Source organism: Chlorocebus sabaeus, chromosome 5 (genome assembly GCF_047675955.1).
Source record: "Chlorocebus sabaeus isolate Y175 chromosome 5, mChlSab1.0.hap1, whole genome shotgun sequence".
Taxonomy (NCBI): domain Eukaryota; kingdom Metazoa; phylum Chordata; class Mammalia; order Primates; family Cercopithecidae; genus Chlorocebus; species Chlorocebus sabaeus.
The window spans coordinates 65,787,009-65,805,007 of NC_132908.1; the positions used below are offsets into that span (position 1 = coordinate 65,787,009).

Sequence of the window (17,999 nt, forward strand, 5' to 3'; positions counted from 1 at the left end):
TCATTGTCGAACTTGTTTTATTTGATTTCACCACATTTCCAGGCAAGAGAGAAGATGGATGGAGATGGTCTTAGTCAAAATATGGAGAAAGAGGTGGGGCACAGTGGCTCACGCCTGTAATCTCAGCACTTCCGGAGGCCGAGGCGGGTGGATCACTTGAGCTCAGGAGTTTGAGACCAGCCTGGGCAACATAGTGAAACCCCGTCTCTACAAAAACACAAAAACTAGCTGGATGTGGTGGTACGTGCCTGTAGTCCCAGCTACTCGGGAGGCTGAGGCATGAGAATCACCTGAACCCGGGAGCCAGAGGTTGCAGTGAGCTGAGATTGCACCACTGCACTCCAGCCTGGGCGACAGTAAGACTCCATCTCAAAAAAATAAAAAAAATTGAAAAAAAAAAAGCTTCATGCTAAAGTGACTTCTCCAGAAGCTTCTATCATTCTACTGGACACAACATGGGAGAAACTACATTCACATGGTAACTTTATTTGAATGGTATCCATCCATGTGGCATGTGATGAAACCAATACAATTCCCATGTCCACGGGAGACTGTCTGGGCCCAGCTAAAGCACAAGACAGAACAAAGTTTCAAATGACGTTCTCAGGGTCAGCAAGTGAGTACAGGCCAGTGGTTCTCTGCTGGGGAAGAATGTGCCCCCTCCTCCCTGGGACATTTTGCAATTTCTGGAGTACCTAGGGAGGTGGTCCTGTCATCACATCAAGGCCAGGGATGCTGCTAAACATCCCTGCACAGGACAGTTCCCCACAACAAAGAATTATCCTGCACAAAATGTCAGCCACCATTAAGAAACCCTGGTGTAAGCCTAAAACTTTTCTCTGTTGAAGGGGTATGACTTTTTTCTTTGGGTAATTTTTTATTGTGGTAAAATACAATGTAAAATTTATGATTTTAGCCATTTTGTTAAATTTTGAGACAGGGTCTCACTCTTGTCACCCAGGCTGGAGTGCAGTGGCACAATCACTGCAGCCTCAATCTCCCAGTCACAAATGATCCTTCTGTCTCAGCCTCCCTAGTAGCTGGGACTACAGGTGTGTACCACTACACCCAGGTAATTTTAAAAATTGTTTTGTAGAAACGAGGATCTCGCTGTGATGCACTGGATGGTCTTGAACTCCTGGGCTCAAGTGATCTGCCCTCCTTGGCCTCCCAAAGTACTGGGATTACAGGAGGGAGCCACTACAATAGCCTCATTGTAGCCATTTTTAAGTATACAGTTCAATGACACTAAGTATATTCAAATTGTGTTGCAACTATCACCACTATCTTCAGAACTTTTTCATTATCCCAGACTGAAACTCTGTGCCCATTTATTTCAACTGTTTTTAAGTGTACAATTCAGTGGTATTAACTACATTCAAAATATTGTATAACACCAGCTCTGGTGTTAGAACTTTTTCATCATTCCAAATAAATTTAGTATCTAGTGGGCAATAACTCTCCATTCCTGCCTCTCTCCCTCCCCTCGTAATCTCTATTCTACTTTCCATGTATGTAGACTCCTTTAATCATCCTTTTGCATCTGGCTTTTTTTTTTTTTTTGAGATGGAGTCTTGCTCTGTCGCCTATGCTGGAGTGCAGTGGCGTGATCTCCGCTCCCTACAAACTCCGTCTCCTGGGTTCACGCCATTCTTCTACCTCAGCCTCCTGAGTAGCTGGAACTACAGGTGCCCACCACCATGCCCAGCTAATTTTTTTTTCCTCTTTTTTTTTTTTTTTGGTATTTTTAGTAGAGACAGGGTTTCACCATGTTAGCCAGGATGGTCTCCATCTCCTGACCTCGTGACCCACCCACCTAGGCCTCCCAAAGTGCTGGGATTACAGGCGTGAGCCACTGTGCCTGGCCTTTTTTTTTTTTTTTTTTTTTTTTTTTTGAGGTTCTGTTCTGTTGTGCAGGCTAAAGTGCAGTGGTGTGATCTTGGCTCACTGCAACCTCCACTTCCCGGGTTCAAGCAATTCTCCTGCCTCAGCCTCCCGAGTAGGTGGGACTACAGGTACGCACCACTATGCCTGGCTAATTTTTGTATTTTTAATACAGGCAGGGTTTCACCATGTTGCCCAGGCTGGTCTCCAACTCCTGACCTCAAGTGATCCACCCACCTTGGCCTCCCAAATTGCTGGGATTACAGGCATGAGCCACCGCACCTGGCCTGCAGTGAAAAAAAGATATTTTGGGGCTGGGCGCGGTGGCTCATGCCTGTAATCCCAGCACTTTGGGAGGCGGAGGCAGGCGGCTCATGAGGTCAGAAGATGGAGACCATCCTGGCTAACATGGTGAAACCCCGTCTCTACTAAAATACAAAAAATTAGCCGAGTGTGGTGGCAGGTGCCTGTAGTCCCAGCTACTCAGGAGGCTGAGGCAGGAGAATGGCAGGAACCCAGGAGGTGGAGCTTGCAGTGAGCCGAAATTGCACCACTGCACTCCAGCCTGGGCAACAGAGCGAGACTCTGTCTCAAAAAAAAAAAGTCTATAATATAGAATAATATATGAAAAATATATAAATATATGAAAATATGTATATACATTTACATACATATGGATCCCTTTATCTGTTTTTGAATTGGGTTGTTTGCTGTTGAGTTTTTAAAATGTATATTCTGGCTTGCAGTGAGCTGAGATCCAGCCACTGCACTCCAGCCTGGGCGACAGAGCAAGACTCCGTCTCAAAAAAAAAAAAAAAAAAATGGCCGGGCGCGGTGGCTCAAGCCTGTAATCCCAGCACTTTGGGAGGCCAAGACGGGCGGATCACGAGGTCAGGAGATCGAGACCATCCTGGCTAATACGGTGAAACCCCATCTCTACTAAAAAATATAAAAAACTAGCCGGGCGAGGTGGCGGGTGCCTGTAGTCCCAGCTACTTGGGAGGCTGAGGCAGGAGAATGGCATAAACCCGGGAGTCAGAGCTTGCAGTGAGCTGAGATCCAGCCACTGCACTCCAGCCTGGGCGACAGAGCAAGACTCCGTCTCAAAAAAAAAAATAAAAATAAAAATAAAATGTATATTCTGGAAATTAATCCCTTATCAGATACATGATTTCTTCACATCCTCCCCAGCACTTGCTCACTTGTTTTGTTCTTTTCTATGTATTTTATAATACTTTAAAATTTATTTTATTTATTTTGAGATGAAGTCTTGCTCTGTCGCCCAGGCTGGAAAGCAGTGGTGCCGCCTTGGCTCACAGCAGCCTCTGCCTCCCAGGTTCAAGTGATTCTCCTGCCTCAGCCTCCCGAGTAGTTGGGATTATAGGTGCTATTTTTTTTTTTTTTTTCTTGTTTGAGACAGTGGCTCGCTCTGTTGTCCAGGCTGGAGTGCAATGGCGTGATCTCGGCTCACTGCAACCTCTACCTCCTGGGTTCAAGCTAGTCTCCTGAGCCTCCCGAGTAGCTGGGACTACAAGTGCGTGCCACCAAGCCCAACTAATTTTTGTATTTTTAGTAGAGATGAGGTTTCACCATGTTGTCCAGGATGGTCTCGATCTCTTGACCTCGTGATCCGCCCGCCTCAGCCTCCCAAAGTGCTGGGATTGCAGGCGTGACTGACCGTGCCCAGCCCACACCCAGCTAATTTTTTTGAATTTTTGTAGAGATGGGGTTTCACCATGTTGCCCAGGCTGGTCTCGAACTCCTGACCTCAAGTGATCCACCCTCTTTGGCCTCCCAGAGTGCTGGAATTACAGGTGTGAGCCACCGTGCTGGGCCTTGTTTTGTTTTTTTATAGTACCCATCCTAAGGTGTGTGAAGTGGTGTCTCGTGGTGTTGATGTGCGTTTTCCTAGTGATGTTCAACACCTTGTCATAGGCCTATTGGCCATTTGTATATCTTCTTTGGAGAGATGTACGTGCAAATCCTTTGTCCATTTTTTAATTTATGGGCTATAAAGTGATGTTATGATTTATGAATACAATGTAGAATAATTAAAACAAGTGTTGGGGAGGATGTGAAGAAATTGGGGCAGAGTTTCTGTTTTGAAAAATGAAAAAGTTTTAGAGATGGATAGTAGTGAGGGTTGCACAACAGCGTGAATGTACTTAATGCCACTGAACTGTGCACTTATACATTCTAAATTTTTTGTATAATTTAATACAAATTTTAAACAGGAAAAGTAGAATGAGGACAAAGAAAGACAAATGGTTTTATATAGAATAAAAATTAAAGCTGGGCACAGTGGCTCATACTTGTAATCCCAACACTTTGGGAGGCCGAGATGGGCAGATCACAAGGTCAGGAGTTCGAGACCAGCCTGGCCAATATGGTAAAATCCCGTCTCTACTAAAAATACAAACATTAACCGGGTGTGAAGGGTACCTGTAATCAAGGGGGGAGAATCGCTTGAACCCCGGAGGCGGAGGTTGCAGTGAGCAGAGATCGTGCCACTGTACTCTAGCCTGGGTTACAGAGCGAGAATCCATCTCCAAAACAAAACAAAAATTGTTTACAGAGTATCTACTATGCGCGACGGTCACAGTACCAGCAAGGAAATTTTGGTTTTTTTGGAACACGGTCTCCCTCTGTCACCCAGGCTGGAGTGAAATGGCACGAACACAGCTCACTGCAGCCTGGACCTCACGGGTTCAAGCGATCCTCCCGCCCTGCCTCCCAAGAAGCTGGGACAAGAGGCATGTGCCACCACGCCCAGCTAAGTTTTTGTATTTTTTATAGAGACGAGATTCCACCATGTCGTCCACACTGGAAATTTTAACCTCTGAAAAAGTCCGTGGTGAAGGCAGTTGCCTCCAGCAAGGGTCTAGAAGCACAGGAGACCTGGGGAACAGCTCCTCTGTTCTTTCGCTGGTTCATTAAATGCCAAGACACTAGAGCTGTGCTGTCTGAGTTCAAATTCTGATTCTGTCCTTTCCAGCTATGAGCTATGAGCTTAGACAAGTGACCTGACCTGACCTTTCTATGCCTCAGTGTCTTCATCTCTAAAATGCGGGTAATTGGGCTGGGTGCGGTGGCTCATGCCTGTAATTCTAGCACTTCGGGAGGCCAAGGTGGGTGAATCACCTGAGGTCAGGAGTTCGAGACCAGCCTGGCCGACATAGTGAAACCTTGTCTATACTAAAAATACAAAAATTAGCTGGGCATGGTGGCACAGCCTGTAGTCCTGGCTACGCCGGAGGCTGAAGCATGAGAATCGCTTGAACTCGGGAGGTGGAGGTTGCAGTGAGCCAAGATCGCACCACTGCACTCTAGCCTGGGCAACAGAGCGAGACTCTGTCTCAAAAAAAAAAGAGGGTAATTGTATTTGCTTTATAGTGTTTTGAGCACTAAATGAGTTGATATGTACAAAGCATTTAGAGTGCAGTGGCGCAATCTCAGTTCACTGCAACCTCCGCCTCCTGGGTTCAAGCGATTCTCCTGCCTCAGCCTCCCAAGTAGCTGGGATTACAGGCATGCCTCACCACACCAGGCTAATTTTTGTATTTTTAGTAGAGACAAGATTTCACCGTGTAAGTTATGCTGGTCTCGAACTTCTGACCTCGGGTGATCTGCCCACCTCAGCCTTCCAAAGTGCTGGGATAACAGGTGTGAGCCACTGCGCCGAGCTGTACTTCTCTGTTTTAACAAAGCTGCTCAGAGCAAACCAAGGAAGGGGCTACCAAAATTCAAGTCCTATAAACTAAAATTCCATAAGCTTAAATACAAAATTCTACAGAAACAGGGTACTTAAAGCACATCTGAATGATTTGAGGCTGGGAGAAGCCTGAGAATGTTTCTTCCTCTTCAAACAAGGGCCAATTTACGCTACAGCCTCGTGGACCCAGGCACTCCTCCAACATCCTATCACACGTATTAAAATGCACCCAGTGTTCCACATGGGATATATTACTTTGCTGTAAAAATTTTTATGGGATCTCATGACATTGCTTTTGAAATTATGCATGACAATTTGTGGTGGCTCAGCCCACAGAGCCTAACAGATAAAAACAGAAGAGATATCTAGGTCCTATAATACTTTGGGATAAAGGATTCTCAGCTCTGAATATCCTCTAATCATCTTTTGTAAATTCCACACCAGTACTGTCCTTAGTCTTAGGCCTGGTAGGCTCCTGGCCCTGGGCCCATGCTTGAGAAGCTCCATCTGGCCTCCTCCACTATGCCCCTCCCCCTGGGCAAGAAATCTGCCAGGCCTGGGGGACTTGCCCATCCAAATCTCCAAATCCTCACCCTCCTCTAAGACCATACTCCATGTTCTTTGTTTGTTGGTTGGTTGGTTTGTTTTTAGAGACAGAGTCTCGCTCTGTCGCCCAGGCTGGATTGCCGTGGTACGATCTCGGTTCATTCCCAGGTTCAAACGATTCTCCTACCTCAGCCTCCTGAGTAGCTAGGATTACAGGTGTGCACCACCACGCCTGGCTAATTTTTGTATCTTTAGTAGAGATGGGGTTTCGCCATGTTGGTCAGGCTGGTCTTGGACTCCTGACCTTGTGATCTGCCTGCCTCGGCCTCCCAAAATGCTGGTATTACAGGAATGAGCCACCACGCATGGCCTTTTTTTTTTTTTTCTTTTTTTGAGACAAGGTCTCAGTTGGTCAGGCTGGAGTGTAGCGGTACAATCATGACACACTGTGGTCTCAACCTCCCGGGCTCAGGGGATCCTCCCTCCTCAGCTTCCCAAGTAGCTGGACCACAGGCATGTACCACCAGGCCTTGCTAATTTTTGTATTTATTTTATAGAGACAGGGTCTCACTATGTTGCCTAGCCTGGTGTCAAACTCCTGGGCAAAAGCAATCCTCCCACCTCAGCCTCCCAAAGTGCTGGGATTACAGGCATGAGCCACCACACCTGGCCCACACTCTGGATTCTGAGGCCCTGGAATTCCCTGCCCAACCATCCCAGGCCTTCTTCTAGGGCTTTGCAGGACTCTTCCCTGGGTCTGCCCTCTGGACGGTGCGCTGTGCTCCCAGTCCGCAGTGGTTTTTTTTTTTTTTTTTTTGAGACAGAATCTCACGTTGTCGCCAGGCTGGAGTGTAGTGGTGCGATCTCAGTTCACTGCAACCCTCGCCTCCCAGGTTCAAGTGATTCTCCTGCCTCAGCCTCCTGAGTAGCTGGAACTATAGGCATACATCACTATGCCCAGCTACTTTTTGTATTTTTAGTAGAGATGGGGTTTCACCATGTTGGCCAGGATGGTCTCAATCTCTTGACCTCCTGATCTGGCCACCTTGGCCTCCCCAAGTGCTGGGATTATAGGCGTGAGCCACCGCGCCCGGCCCCCATTTGCACTTCTAGACCCAGAGGGGCCAATTGGTAGCTGCTCTGTGGAAGGGATGGGGTGTGGGGTGTGAACAGAACCTGAATGTGCGGGGCTGTGGGTGCCCACATGTCTAAGTGCCCAGCCTTCATGGTGCAGGATGGAGATGCTGGTGAGAAGAAAAATGGGTCAGGCCAGACGTGGGGGCTGGCTCCCCTTCTCCATTGTGAAGCTCTGAGACAGTCTGAGAATTCTGAATTCTACCTTGATAGAATTTTCAAGGTAGGAGGATAGAAAACATTTTATTTACCAGGCTCTTTGCTTGATTTCTAACACTGAAATATTTCGACTGATGGTGTGAGGGCCTCTACTTGTATTTTTGCACCAAACCCCTCAAGCTTTTCCCACACAATGCTTTACCCCCATCTCACTAAATGTTTAACATCTCAAAATACTCTTAAAATTTATTATTTCCCAAATGAATCTGTGCCCATACACAATGGAGGAAGCATTGTCTAATGAAAAAGCCTGGAAAGGAATACACAGAATAAAAAGAGCATGGTGGCAATTTTGTAGGTCATTTATTTCCCATTCAAAAATATTTTTAAGGCCAGACTCAGGGGCTCACGCCTGTAATTTCAGTACTTTGGAAGGTCAAAGTGGACAAATTGCTTGAGCCCAGGAGTTCAAGACCAGCCTGGGTGAAGTGGTGGTTCACGCCACTGAACTCCAGCCTAGGCGACAGAGCGAGACCCCATCTCAAAAAATCAAAATAAAGGTCCTGCCCTCAGAAACATTGTCCTGTGTCTGCAGCATGACTTTCAGACAACACGGTTTTTCAATGTCCCACCAGGATTTATGTAGGTGAAAACCTGTTTCTGATTATCTGAATCTCAAATCCATTCTGTTTTACATATAAAAACAGTTTGGGGGAGGGCATGGTTTTGATAGACACTGAATTTTCAAGGAATGCAACAACCATGAAAACAGAAGAAAGATCGAACTTTTACTGGAAACTTCACCAAGTTCACTAAAAAAACAAAAATCATATTACCCATAGCAACATTTGTAGCTTTACATTCACAATGGATATATATGCGTGTGTACGTCTGTACTTAGGTTTTTTTTTTTTTTTTTTGAGATGGAGTCTCGCTCTGTCACCCAGGCTGGAGTGCAGTCGTGCGATCTCGGCTCACTGCAACCTCCGCCTCCCAGGTTCAAGCGAATCTCCTGCCTCAGCCTCCCGAGTAGCTGGGACTACAGGCGCCCGCCGCCACCTGGCTAATTTTTCTAAGTTTAGTAGAGACGGGGTTTCACCGTATTGGACAGGTTGGTCTCAAACTCCTGACCTTGTGATCTGCCCACCTCGGCCTACCAAAGTGCTGGGATTACAGGTCTGAGCCACCGCGCCCAGCCTGAATATTGTTTTTCCTTATCCATGTTTCACTGTAAGCAGATGTAAGCATCTGTCTGCTTCTTTATGTCTGCCAGTGTTGAGTACCTAAGTATTTTCATATTGAAATACAGATTATTTAATGATAAATTACTTCTCTCTTCCTTCTTTACATAGCGGTTAATCATACTGAGCTTCTGAAATTGTGCGCGTGGGCAGACTGTGTTAGCCATTTTTGGGTTCCCTCCTACCCCTTGGACTAAGTTGGGACGGAAAAAAAAAGTGAAGGGGGCGTTCCCGACCGATTTGGCCCCGCCCCACCCTGCGGGCCCCGCCCCATAGTGTGCCCATCGCCTTCTGCCACACTCAACATGGCGGCGGCGCCCTGCCGAGGCGCCTGAGAGCGTCAGGAGCGTCGCGTGACACTCCAGTCATGGCGGCCCCGGGGCAGGCTGTGGGCAGCGGGGCTCAGGAGACATGCGGTCTGGATCGGATTTTGGAAGCACTGAAGCTGCTGCTGAGCCCGGGAGGTGAGAGGACGCATCTCGGCGCTGGGCTACACAAGGGACTCTTAGGGCCGCCGGGCTTCCGGGGCTGACCTGCCTCCCGCAGCGTGCGCCCCTTAGGCCCGCCCAGGGACCCTCCGCCCGCTGCTGGGGGCTTTGAGCATGGTCTCTGCCGGTCCTCACTACATCCTTGAGGAAACCGAGGCTCAAGGAGGGCGCGGGGTCCGTTGACTGCTGATATTAGCCAACATCTCTTGAGCACTTGCCTTGTGCTGAGCTCTGTCAGGCGCCGCCGTTATTTCATTCAGTCCTTACTACAGCGCTCTTGGGAAGGGGTTCTGGACACAGCTCCAGAGAGGGTAGGACGCCTGCGACGCAGGGTGTGAGGTCCTAGCCGCGTGAGGGCGCAGGGGCCAGCGTGAACCCTTGAGATTTGTACGAAATTCCAAGAAGCCCAGAAATCGGAAGCAGTGACGTTTGAAATGGGTTTGGGGAGAGTATTTAGGGGTTTCCAGTCGCTTTTAATCTCTGTGGTGCGTGGACAGTTTCTTCCCAATCTAAAATCTGAAAGGACATTGGGAGTGGTTGAAGCTGCATTATTTTTACGACTGAGAACACCCAAGACTCACTGAAGAAATTAAGTAACCTATCCAAGATCACGTGGTCAAATTAGGGGCAGAACACGGACCTAGGCCCGAGATCTACTGAACCCCCTTCTCAGAATCAGACAAATTATTCAATATAGAGGCTCTGATGTTATCTGGAGCTTTTGGAAAGGAGATAGAGCTCTACTTATCATTGGGGTGTATATTTGGGTGAAGGGATGGGACGGGATCTGTACAATTAGCAAGGACACATGAAAGGCCAAAGGGGATCACCTCCCAGTCTCAGATTTTATACTCAAAACTGCAGAAACGGCCGGGCGCGGTGGCTCAAGCCTGTAATCCCAGCACTTTGGGAGGCCGAGACGGGCGGATCACAAGGTCAGGAGATCGAGACCATCCTGGCTAACACAGTGAAACCCCGTCTCTACTAAAAACACAAAAAACTAGCCGGGCGAGGTGGCGGGCGCCTGTAGTCCCCGCTACTCGGGAGGCTGAGGCAGGAGAATGGCGTAAACCCGGGAGGCGGAGCTTGCAGTGAGCTGAGATCCGGCCACTGCACTCCAGCCCGGGCAACAGAGCAAGACTCCGTCTCAAAAAAAAAAAACAAAAAACTGCAGAAACTTCTGCAAACATTACACCACACCAGCGGGGAGTGAGCACAAGTTATTAATATTAGTAAATGAGTACCTACTAAGTATCAGTCCCCATAGTAGGCTGTTTACATATACATCATTTAATCCTCATAACGATCCCGTGGGATCGGTACTACTTGTATTCCATTTTAATGGATGAAGGAACCAAGGTTCAGGTACATTGGAAATTGCCCAATGTTAGACTAGTAAGTGGCAGAATTTGAATTTAGGTTATTTCCACTAAAAATATGGTAAATATACTACATTGTCTCAATTAAGAGTCAGACTGCAAAACAGAATTTTAAGTTGCTAATCGAGAGGTCACTTGTCTTGCAACTGCAACTCTTTTTTTTTTTTTGAGACGAATTCTTGCTCTGTTGCCCAGGCTGGAGTGCAGTGGCACAATCTCGGCTCACTGCAACCTCCGCCTCCCAGGTTCAAGCGATTCTCCTTCCTCAGCCTCCCAAGTAGCAGGGATTACAGGTGCCCACCACCATGCCCAGGTAATTTTTGTCTTTTTAGTAGAGAGGGAGTTTTGCCATGTTGACCAGGCTGGTCTTGAACTCCTGACCTCAAGTGATCTGCCTGCCTTGGCCTCCCAAAGTGCTGGGATTATAGGCCTGAGCCACTACACCTGGCCTGCAACTCTCTATTATATGACTGAGAACAAGTTTAAATAAGCAAAAATCCTGGAAGTAATCGTCTGTCATGAAACACATATATTATGCTTCATTTATAGAAGACTCTCTAATCTCTATGAGTGTGTGGTGGAGTATACATATATGTACTCATTTAATTTACAGAAATTCGAGCATTCCTATTTTAAAAGGAATTAGTGTGTAAAATTATTATTTTGTAGATGTAGTCTGTTGTATATTATATGAATCTGTCTACTATTTTATCATATTAGCTGCTTAGGAAATTTAAAAATATCTGTAGTGGCTGGGTGGGGTGGGTCATACCTGTAATCCCAGCACTTTGGGAGGCTGAGGCAGGATCCCAGGAGTTTGAGACCAGACTGGGCAATGTAGTGATACTTTGTCTCTACAAAAAATTAAAAAATTGGCCATGCATGGTACTACACACCTGTGGTCCCAGCTACTGGGGAGGCTGAGATGGGAGGATTGCTTGAGCCTGAGAGGTCCAAGTCTAGGCTACAGTGAGCCAGGATTACACTAATGCACTGTAGCCTAGGTGACAGAGTAAGACCCTGTTTGTTTTGTTTTTTTTTTTTTTGTTTGTTTTGTTTTGTTTTTTTGAGACAGAGTTTCACTCCATCACCCAGGCTGGAGTGCAGTGGCATGATCTTGACTCACTGGAACCCCCACCTCCCGGGTTCAAGCAATTCTCATGCCTCAGCCTCCCTTGTAGCTGGGACCACAGGCACCCACCACCATGCTCAGCTAATTTTTGTACTTTTTTTTTTGAGATGGAATTTCGCTCTTGTTGCCTGGGCTGGAGTGCAGTGGCGCAATCTCAGCTCACTGCAATCTCCGCCTCCTGGATTCAAGTGATTCTCCTACCTAAGCCTCCCGAGTTGCTGGGATTACAGGCATGCACCACCACGCTTGGCTAATTTTTTGTACTTTTAGTAGAGACGGGGTTTCACCATGTTGGCCAGGCTGGTCTTGAACTCCTGACCTCAGGTGATCTGCCTGCCTTGACCTCCCAGAGTACTGGGATTAGGGTTACAGGCGTGAGCCACCATGCCCAACCTAGAAGTCAGCTGGATTTTCATATCTGCTTCTCCAGTCTGTCATGATAGGTTGTTTTGACTGAAGTACATGAAGAAAACCTAGACTCACATAGATATGTAGCTGGAAAAGGGAGGAGAGTTCAATCATCTTTTCAGATAATTATGTACATTTTCTTTTTTTTTTTTTTTTTTTTTTTAGATGGAGTGTTGCTCTGTCGCCCAGGCTGGAGTGCAGTGGTACAATCTCGGCTCATTGCAACCTCCGCCTCCCAGGTTCAAGGGATTCTCCTGCCTTAGCCTCCCGAGTAATTGGGACAACAGGCACGTGCCACCATGCCTGGCTAATGTTTTTTTTTAGTACAGACAGGTTTTACCATATTGGCTAGGCTGGTCTCGAACTCCTGACTTTATAATCCTCCCGCCTTGGCCTCCCAAAGTGCTGGGATTACAGGTGTGAGCCACCATGTCCGGCCTTCTTTTATACAATTCTAAAACTCAACAAGATAATCTGTGCATGAATTGTGTGGGGAAAAAAGTGAAGAGAAACTCAACAAGAGGCAATATCTTTTTTTTTTTTTTTTTTTTTTTTTTTGTGGCGGAGTTTCTCTGTTGTTGCCCAGTTTGGAATGCAATGGCGCAATCTCGGCCCACTGCCACCTCTACCTCCTTGGTTCAAGTGATGCTCCTGCCTCAGCCTCCCGAGTAGCTGGGATTACAGACATGCGCCACCATGCCCAGCTAATTTTGTATTTTTAGTAGAGATGGGGTTTCTCCACGTTGGTCAGGCTGGTCTCAAACTCCTGACTTAAAGTGATCTGCCTGCCTCGGCCTGCCGAAGTGCTGGGATTACAGGCGTGAGCCACCTTGCCTGGCCAAGAGGTAATATCTTAAAGATTTGTTGCAGTATGAAATCAGAACTCATATCAATAAGCTTTTCATACTCAGTACATGCTTGAGAATGTAAAAGGCACATCATGACCTAGTATTATTATGAAATAGTTTTGACCTTGCAGACCCTGAGAGGGTCTTGGGAACCCCCTGGCAAAGCAAGCCAGGTCCCCATAGGGTACTAACTGCTGCTTTATGAAAATGCCTCCATTTATTTCCAAGTAGATGTTATTTTCATCACCAGTAGAGGGCAGAGAAGATTACTTCATTAAAGGGACACTGGAAAACTTCACTAAGAGCTTTTGTTTTAAATCACTTTCTTTGTGTTCTATGTTTGGGTTCAAAGATCTTATGTCACAGGAAGTCATTTAGAGGTTGGTTAGTGATCTTAATGGTTAGGGGCAACAAGAGGGAAATAACACTCATTTCCATTTGAGGTATACATTAGCCAAAGGAACCAGATATTCATGCCAGTGAGTCAGAACACTTGCCCTGGAAAGTCTTAGAAGAATATAGAAGGCTGAGCGCGGTAGCTCACACCTGTAATCCCAGGACTTTGGGAGGCCGTGGCGTGAGGTCAGGAGTTTGAGACCAGCCTGGCCAACATGGCGAAACCCCGTCTCTACTAAGTACAAAAAATTAGCCAAGCATGGTGGTGTATGCCTGTAATCCCAGCAACTTGGGAGGCTTAGGTAGGAGAATCATTTGAACCCGGGAGGTGGAGATTTCAGTAAGCCGAGATCATGCCACTGCACTCTAGCCTGGGTGACAGAGCAAGCCTCCATCTCAAAAAAATTAGCTGGGCATGGTGGCACGCGCCGGTAGTCCCAGCTACTCGAGAGGCTGAGGCAGGAGAATTGCTTGAACCCAGGAGGTCAAGGTTGCAGTGAGCTGAGATCCCACCACTGCACTTCAGCCTGGGTGACAGAGCAAGACTCCATCTCAAAAAAAAAAAAAAAGAAAAAACTATTGCAAATTTCTTACTCTTCTGTTCTCATTATTTTTAAAGGATATTATTGTTTCTCTCTCTCTCTTTCTCTCTGTTTCTCTCTCTCTCTCTGTTTCCCTCTCTCTCTTTTAAATAGAGACAGGGTCTCCCTATGTTGCCCAGTCTGGAGTACAGTGGCTATTCACAGATGTGATCATAGTAGACTGCAGCCTCAAACTTCTGGGCTCAGGTGATGCTTCTGCCTCAGCCTCCCAGCTAGCTGGGACTACAGGGATATCACTGTGCCAGCTTTCCTTTTATTCTTTTCTTAAAATAGAGGTAGTTAATGTTTACTATAGCAAAGATTTTTTAAATATAGAGAAACCAAAAGAAGAAAATTAAAATTGCCTTAATCTCACTACCCAGAGGATACTACTATTAGCAATTCAGAAAATACTGGTTTTCCTTTTTACAATAATGATCTCATATGCCACATACTGTTTTATAACCCTAAAATAACTTTTAGTGCAGAGACAATACATATTTATTGTAAAAAAAAATTAAAACTATAATTAGGTAAAAAGGAAAATCCCACCTCTGGCCCTGTCACCCAGAGATCATCACTATCAAAACCTCGAGGTATTAAAACTTTGAGACCCTTTTCTGTGCGTATAAACATGAATATATTTTAATATAGTTAGTATCATTCTGTTCCTTTATTGACCAAATTTCAGAATAATAAATTAGTGTCTTAGCAACCTCCAAAGGTAACCCAATGAAGTGATCTTTTTGCCTGTATTATGAATCATAGATTTTATGTATCTGATGTTTCAATTATTGTATTCCTTGTTCGTAACAATCAAATTTCCCATTTTTGACCTGTGGGAACCATTTCTGATTGGCTCTTGGGCTTTTTGACATGACCATGGTAGTCTTTGATTGCCTCCTTGCTCTCCAGCAGAAGATATCCCAGGCTCATCTGAGGTATTTCCTGCCCCATTTTTGAAAACAACTCTCTGTAAGGAAAAGTGGTATTTAGAAACCACAGTGTAGACACAGGATATTCATTGCTATTGAAATTATGAGCCGGGCGCGGTGGCTAACATCTATAATCCCAGCACTTTGGGAGGCCGAGGTGGGTGGATCACTTGAGATCAGGAGTTCGAGACCAGCTCGACCAACATGGCGAAACCCTGTCTCTACTAAAAATACAAAAATTATCCAAGTGCTATGGTGGGCGCCTGTAATCCCAGCTATTCGGGAGGCTGAGGCAGGAGAATTGCTTGAGCCCAGGAGGCAGAGGTGGCAGTGAACTGAGACCGCGCAACTACACTCCAGCCTGGGTGACAAAGTGAGACCCCATCTCAAAAAAAAAGGAAAGTATCATTGGCTGGATGTGGTGGCTGGCACCTGTAATCCCACCACTTTGGGAGGCTGAAGTGGGCAGATTGCTTGAGCCCAGGACTTCAAAACCAGCCTAGGCTACATAGTAAAACACTGTCTCTACAAAAAATACAGAAATAAAAAAAAAAAAGTACAGAAATTAGCTGGGCATGGTGGCACATGCTTTGTGGTCCCCGCTACTTTGGAGGCTAAGATAGGAGGATCAGCTGAGCCCAGGAGTTTGAGGGTGCAATGAACTATGATTATACCACTGTACTCCAGCCTGAGTGACAGAGTGAGACCCTGTCTCCAAAAAAAAAAAGAAAGAAAGAAAAGGAAAAAGAAACTGTCATTGCTTTCAGACTTTTTGAAGGATTAGAGCTAGGAAATATGTGGATTTTTAGAAAATGAAAATAAATCTTTAGTTCTTACCAGTATTTCCAATTGAAATGAAATATAATGGCTTTTTTTATTTTATAAGTTTTTTCTAACATTTCATTATGAAAATTTGTAATTATGAAGCTGACAGACAAGTTGAAGAACTTTTATAGTGAAGATACCATGACCTTCATTCTACAGTTGTAATTTTACTGTAATTGCTTGATCACATATGTGTCTATCTAGCTGGGTTTTGTTTGTTTGTTTGTTTTTGAGACAGATTCTTGCTCTGTTGTCCAGGCTGGAGTGCAGTGGCTCAATCTCGGCTAACTACAACCTCTGCCTCCCAGGTTCAAGCGATTCTCCAGCCTCAGCCTCCCAAGTAGCTGGGACTACAGGCATGTGCCACCAAACCTGGATAATTTTTGTATTTTTAGTAGAGATGGGGTTTTACTATGTTGGCCAGTCTGGTCTCGAACTCCTGACCTCGTGATCTGCCCACCTCGGCCTCCCAAAGTGCTGGGATTACAGGTGTGAGCCACTGCGTCCAGCCTCTAGCTGTTCTTTTATCCTACATTTTACATTTTTATATTTATATTTCCTTTATCTGAGAATATTGGTTCCTAATGAAATTAATGTTATATATGTACATATATATACCCATACATATATAAATATATAATCACATTATATAAAATGTATACTCACACAATACATACTCATACATGTCTATAATCTTTTCAAAGAACAAAGCCAACATTACCACTACAAACCCACTGTTTAAGGGGTTTTTGTTTGGTTGATTTTTGTTCTCAGGATATATAAAATTCTTTACTTCAAGTCTCTTAAAATAATTTTCTGTGTGGTTACACTGCTAACTTAATATAGAGTAGGAGTCAGTAAACTTTTTCTCTGAAGGACCAGATAGTAAATATTTTGAGCTTTGCGGCGCATATGGTCTCTGTTGTAACTACTCAGCTCTGTCACTGTATCTCAAAAGCAGCCATAGACTATATGTAAATGGGCATAACTGTGTTCCAGTAAAGCCTTACTCATGAAAACAGTTGGTGGGCCAGATTTGGACTGCAGATCATAGTTTGGTGACCTTTGACATAGAGCACAGAATTTGGTTCATTGGTTCATTTGTTTGTTTTTGATTTTTACAAATTGTTTTGCATTTTTTTGATTTAATTTTTTTTAACTATGAAAAACATCTGTTGGGTTCTAAAACTAATAAAATTAGATACAGTTATCCATGTTTCCTCCTCTGCTCTCTCCCTTTCTCTGTAGATGACTTACTTTAATTAGTTTTAAATTTATTCTTAAATTGCTTCTTTTTTGAAAAGACATGCAAATAATCTATGGTTTCATATTCACTCCCATTTTTACACAAAAGGTAGCATACTATATATTTTTTTTCTGCATCTTTTAATTTTTATTTTATTTTATTTTATTTTTATTTTTATTTTTTTAAACGGAGTCTCGCTCTGTCGCCCAGGCTGGAGTGCAGTGGTGTGATCTCTGCTCACTGCAAGCTCCGCCTCCCGGGTTCACGCCATTCTCCTGCCTCAGCCACCCCAGCAGCTGGGACTACAGGTGCCCGCCACCACACCCGGCTAATTTTTTTGTATTAATAGAGACGGGGTTTCACTGTGTTAGCCAGGATGGTCTCAATCTCCTGACCTCGTCATCCACCTGCCTCAGCCTCCCAAAGTGCTGGGATTACAGGCGTGAGCCACTGTGCCCAGCTGTTAATTTTTATTTTAATTTAATTTTTATTTTTATTTTTGAGACGGAGTCTCGCTTTGTCACCCAGGCTGGAGTGCAGTGGTGCAGTCTTGGCTCACTGCAACCTCTGCCTCCCAGGTTCAAGCGATTCTCCTTCCTCAGTCTCCCGAGTAGCTGGGATTACAGGCGTGCACCACCACCCCTGGCTAATTTTTTGTATTTTTAGTAGAGATGGGGGTTTCGCCATGTTGATCAGGCTAGCCTCGAACTCCTGACCTCATGATCGGCCCACCTTGGCCTCCCAAAGTGCTGGGATTACAGGCCTGAGCCACTACACCTGGCCTGCATCTTACTTTTTAAACTTAGTGTCTTAGCGACTGCTACACAGTGGTACATATAAATCTTCTGTTTTCTCTTTTATAGCTGCATAGTTTATTCAGCCAGTTCTCTACTAGTGGACATTTGGGTTGTTTTCAAGTCTTTTGCTAATTTAAGAAGTACTGCAATGAATAGTCTTGTAAATGTGTCATTTTGCATTGTTTGCCTGTGTATCTATAAGTTAGATTCCTAAAAGTGGGATTGCTGGGCCACAGGGAAATGCCTGTGTAATTTTGCTAGATATTACCAAATTTCTCTCCTTGGGGA

General features: G+C 45.2%; 1 protein-coding gene across 1 annotated transcript in view; it reads left to right on the forward strand.

Annotated features, from left to right (window-relative positions):
* Positions 1-8,974: 8,974 nt before the first annotated feature.
* TANGO6 (transport and golgi organization 6 homolog) overlaps positions 8,975-17,999 on the forward strand; it is a 252,551-nt gene continuing 243,526 nt past the window's right edge. Inside the window, exon 1 of the mRNA XM_007993836.3 lies at positions 8,975-9,140. Within this exon, the coding sequence (XP_007992027.1) occupies positions 9,044-9,140 (97 nt within the window). The 5' untranslated portion in view covers positions 8,975-9,043. The remainder of the gene's footprint in view (positions 9,141-17,999) is intronic.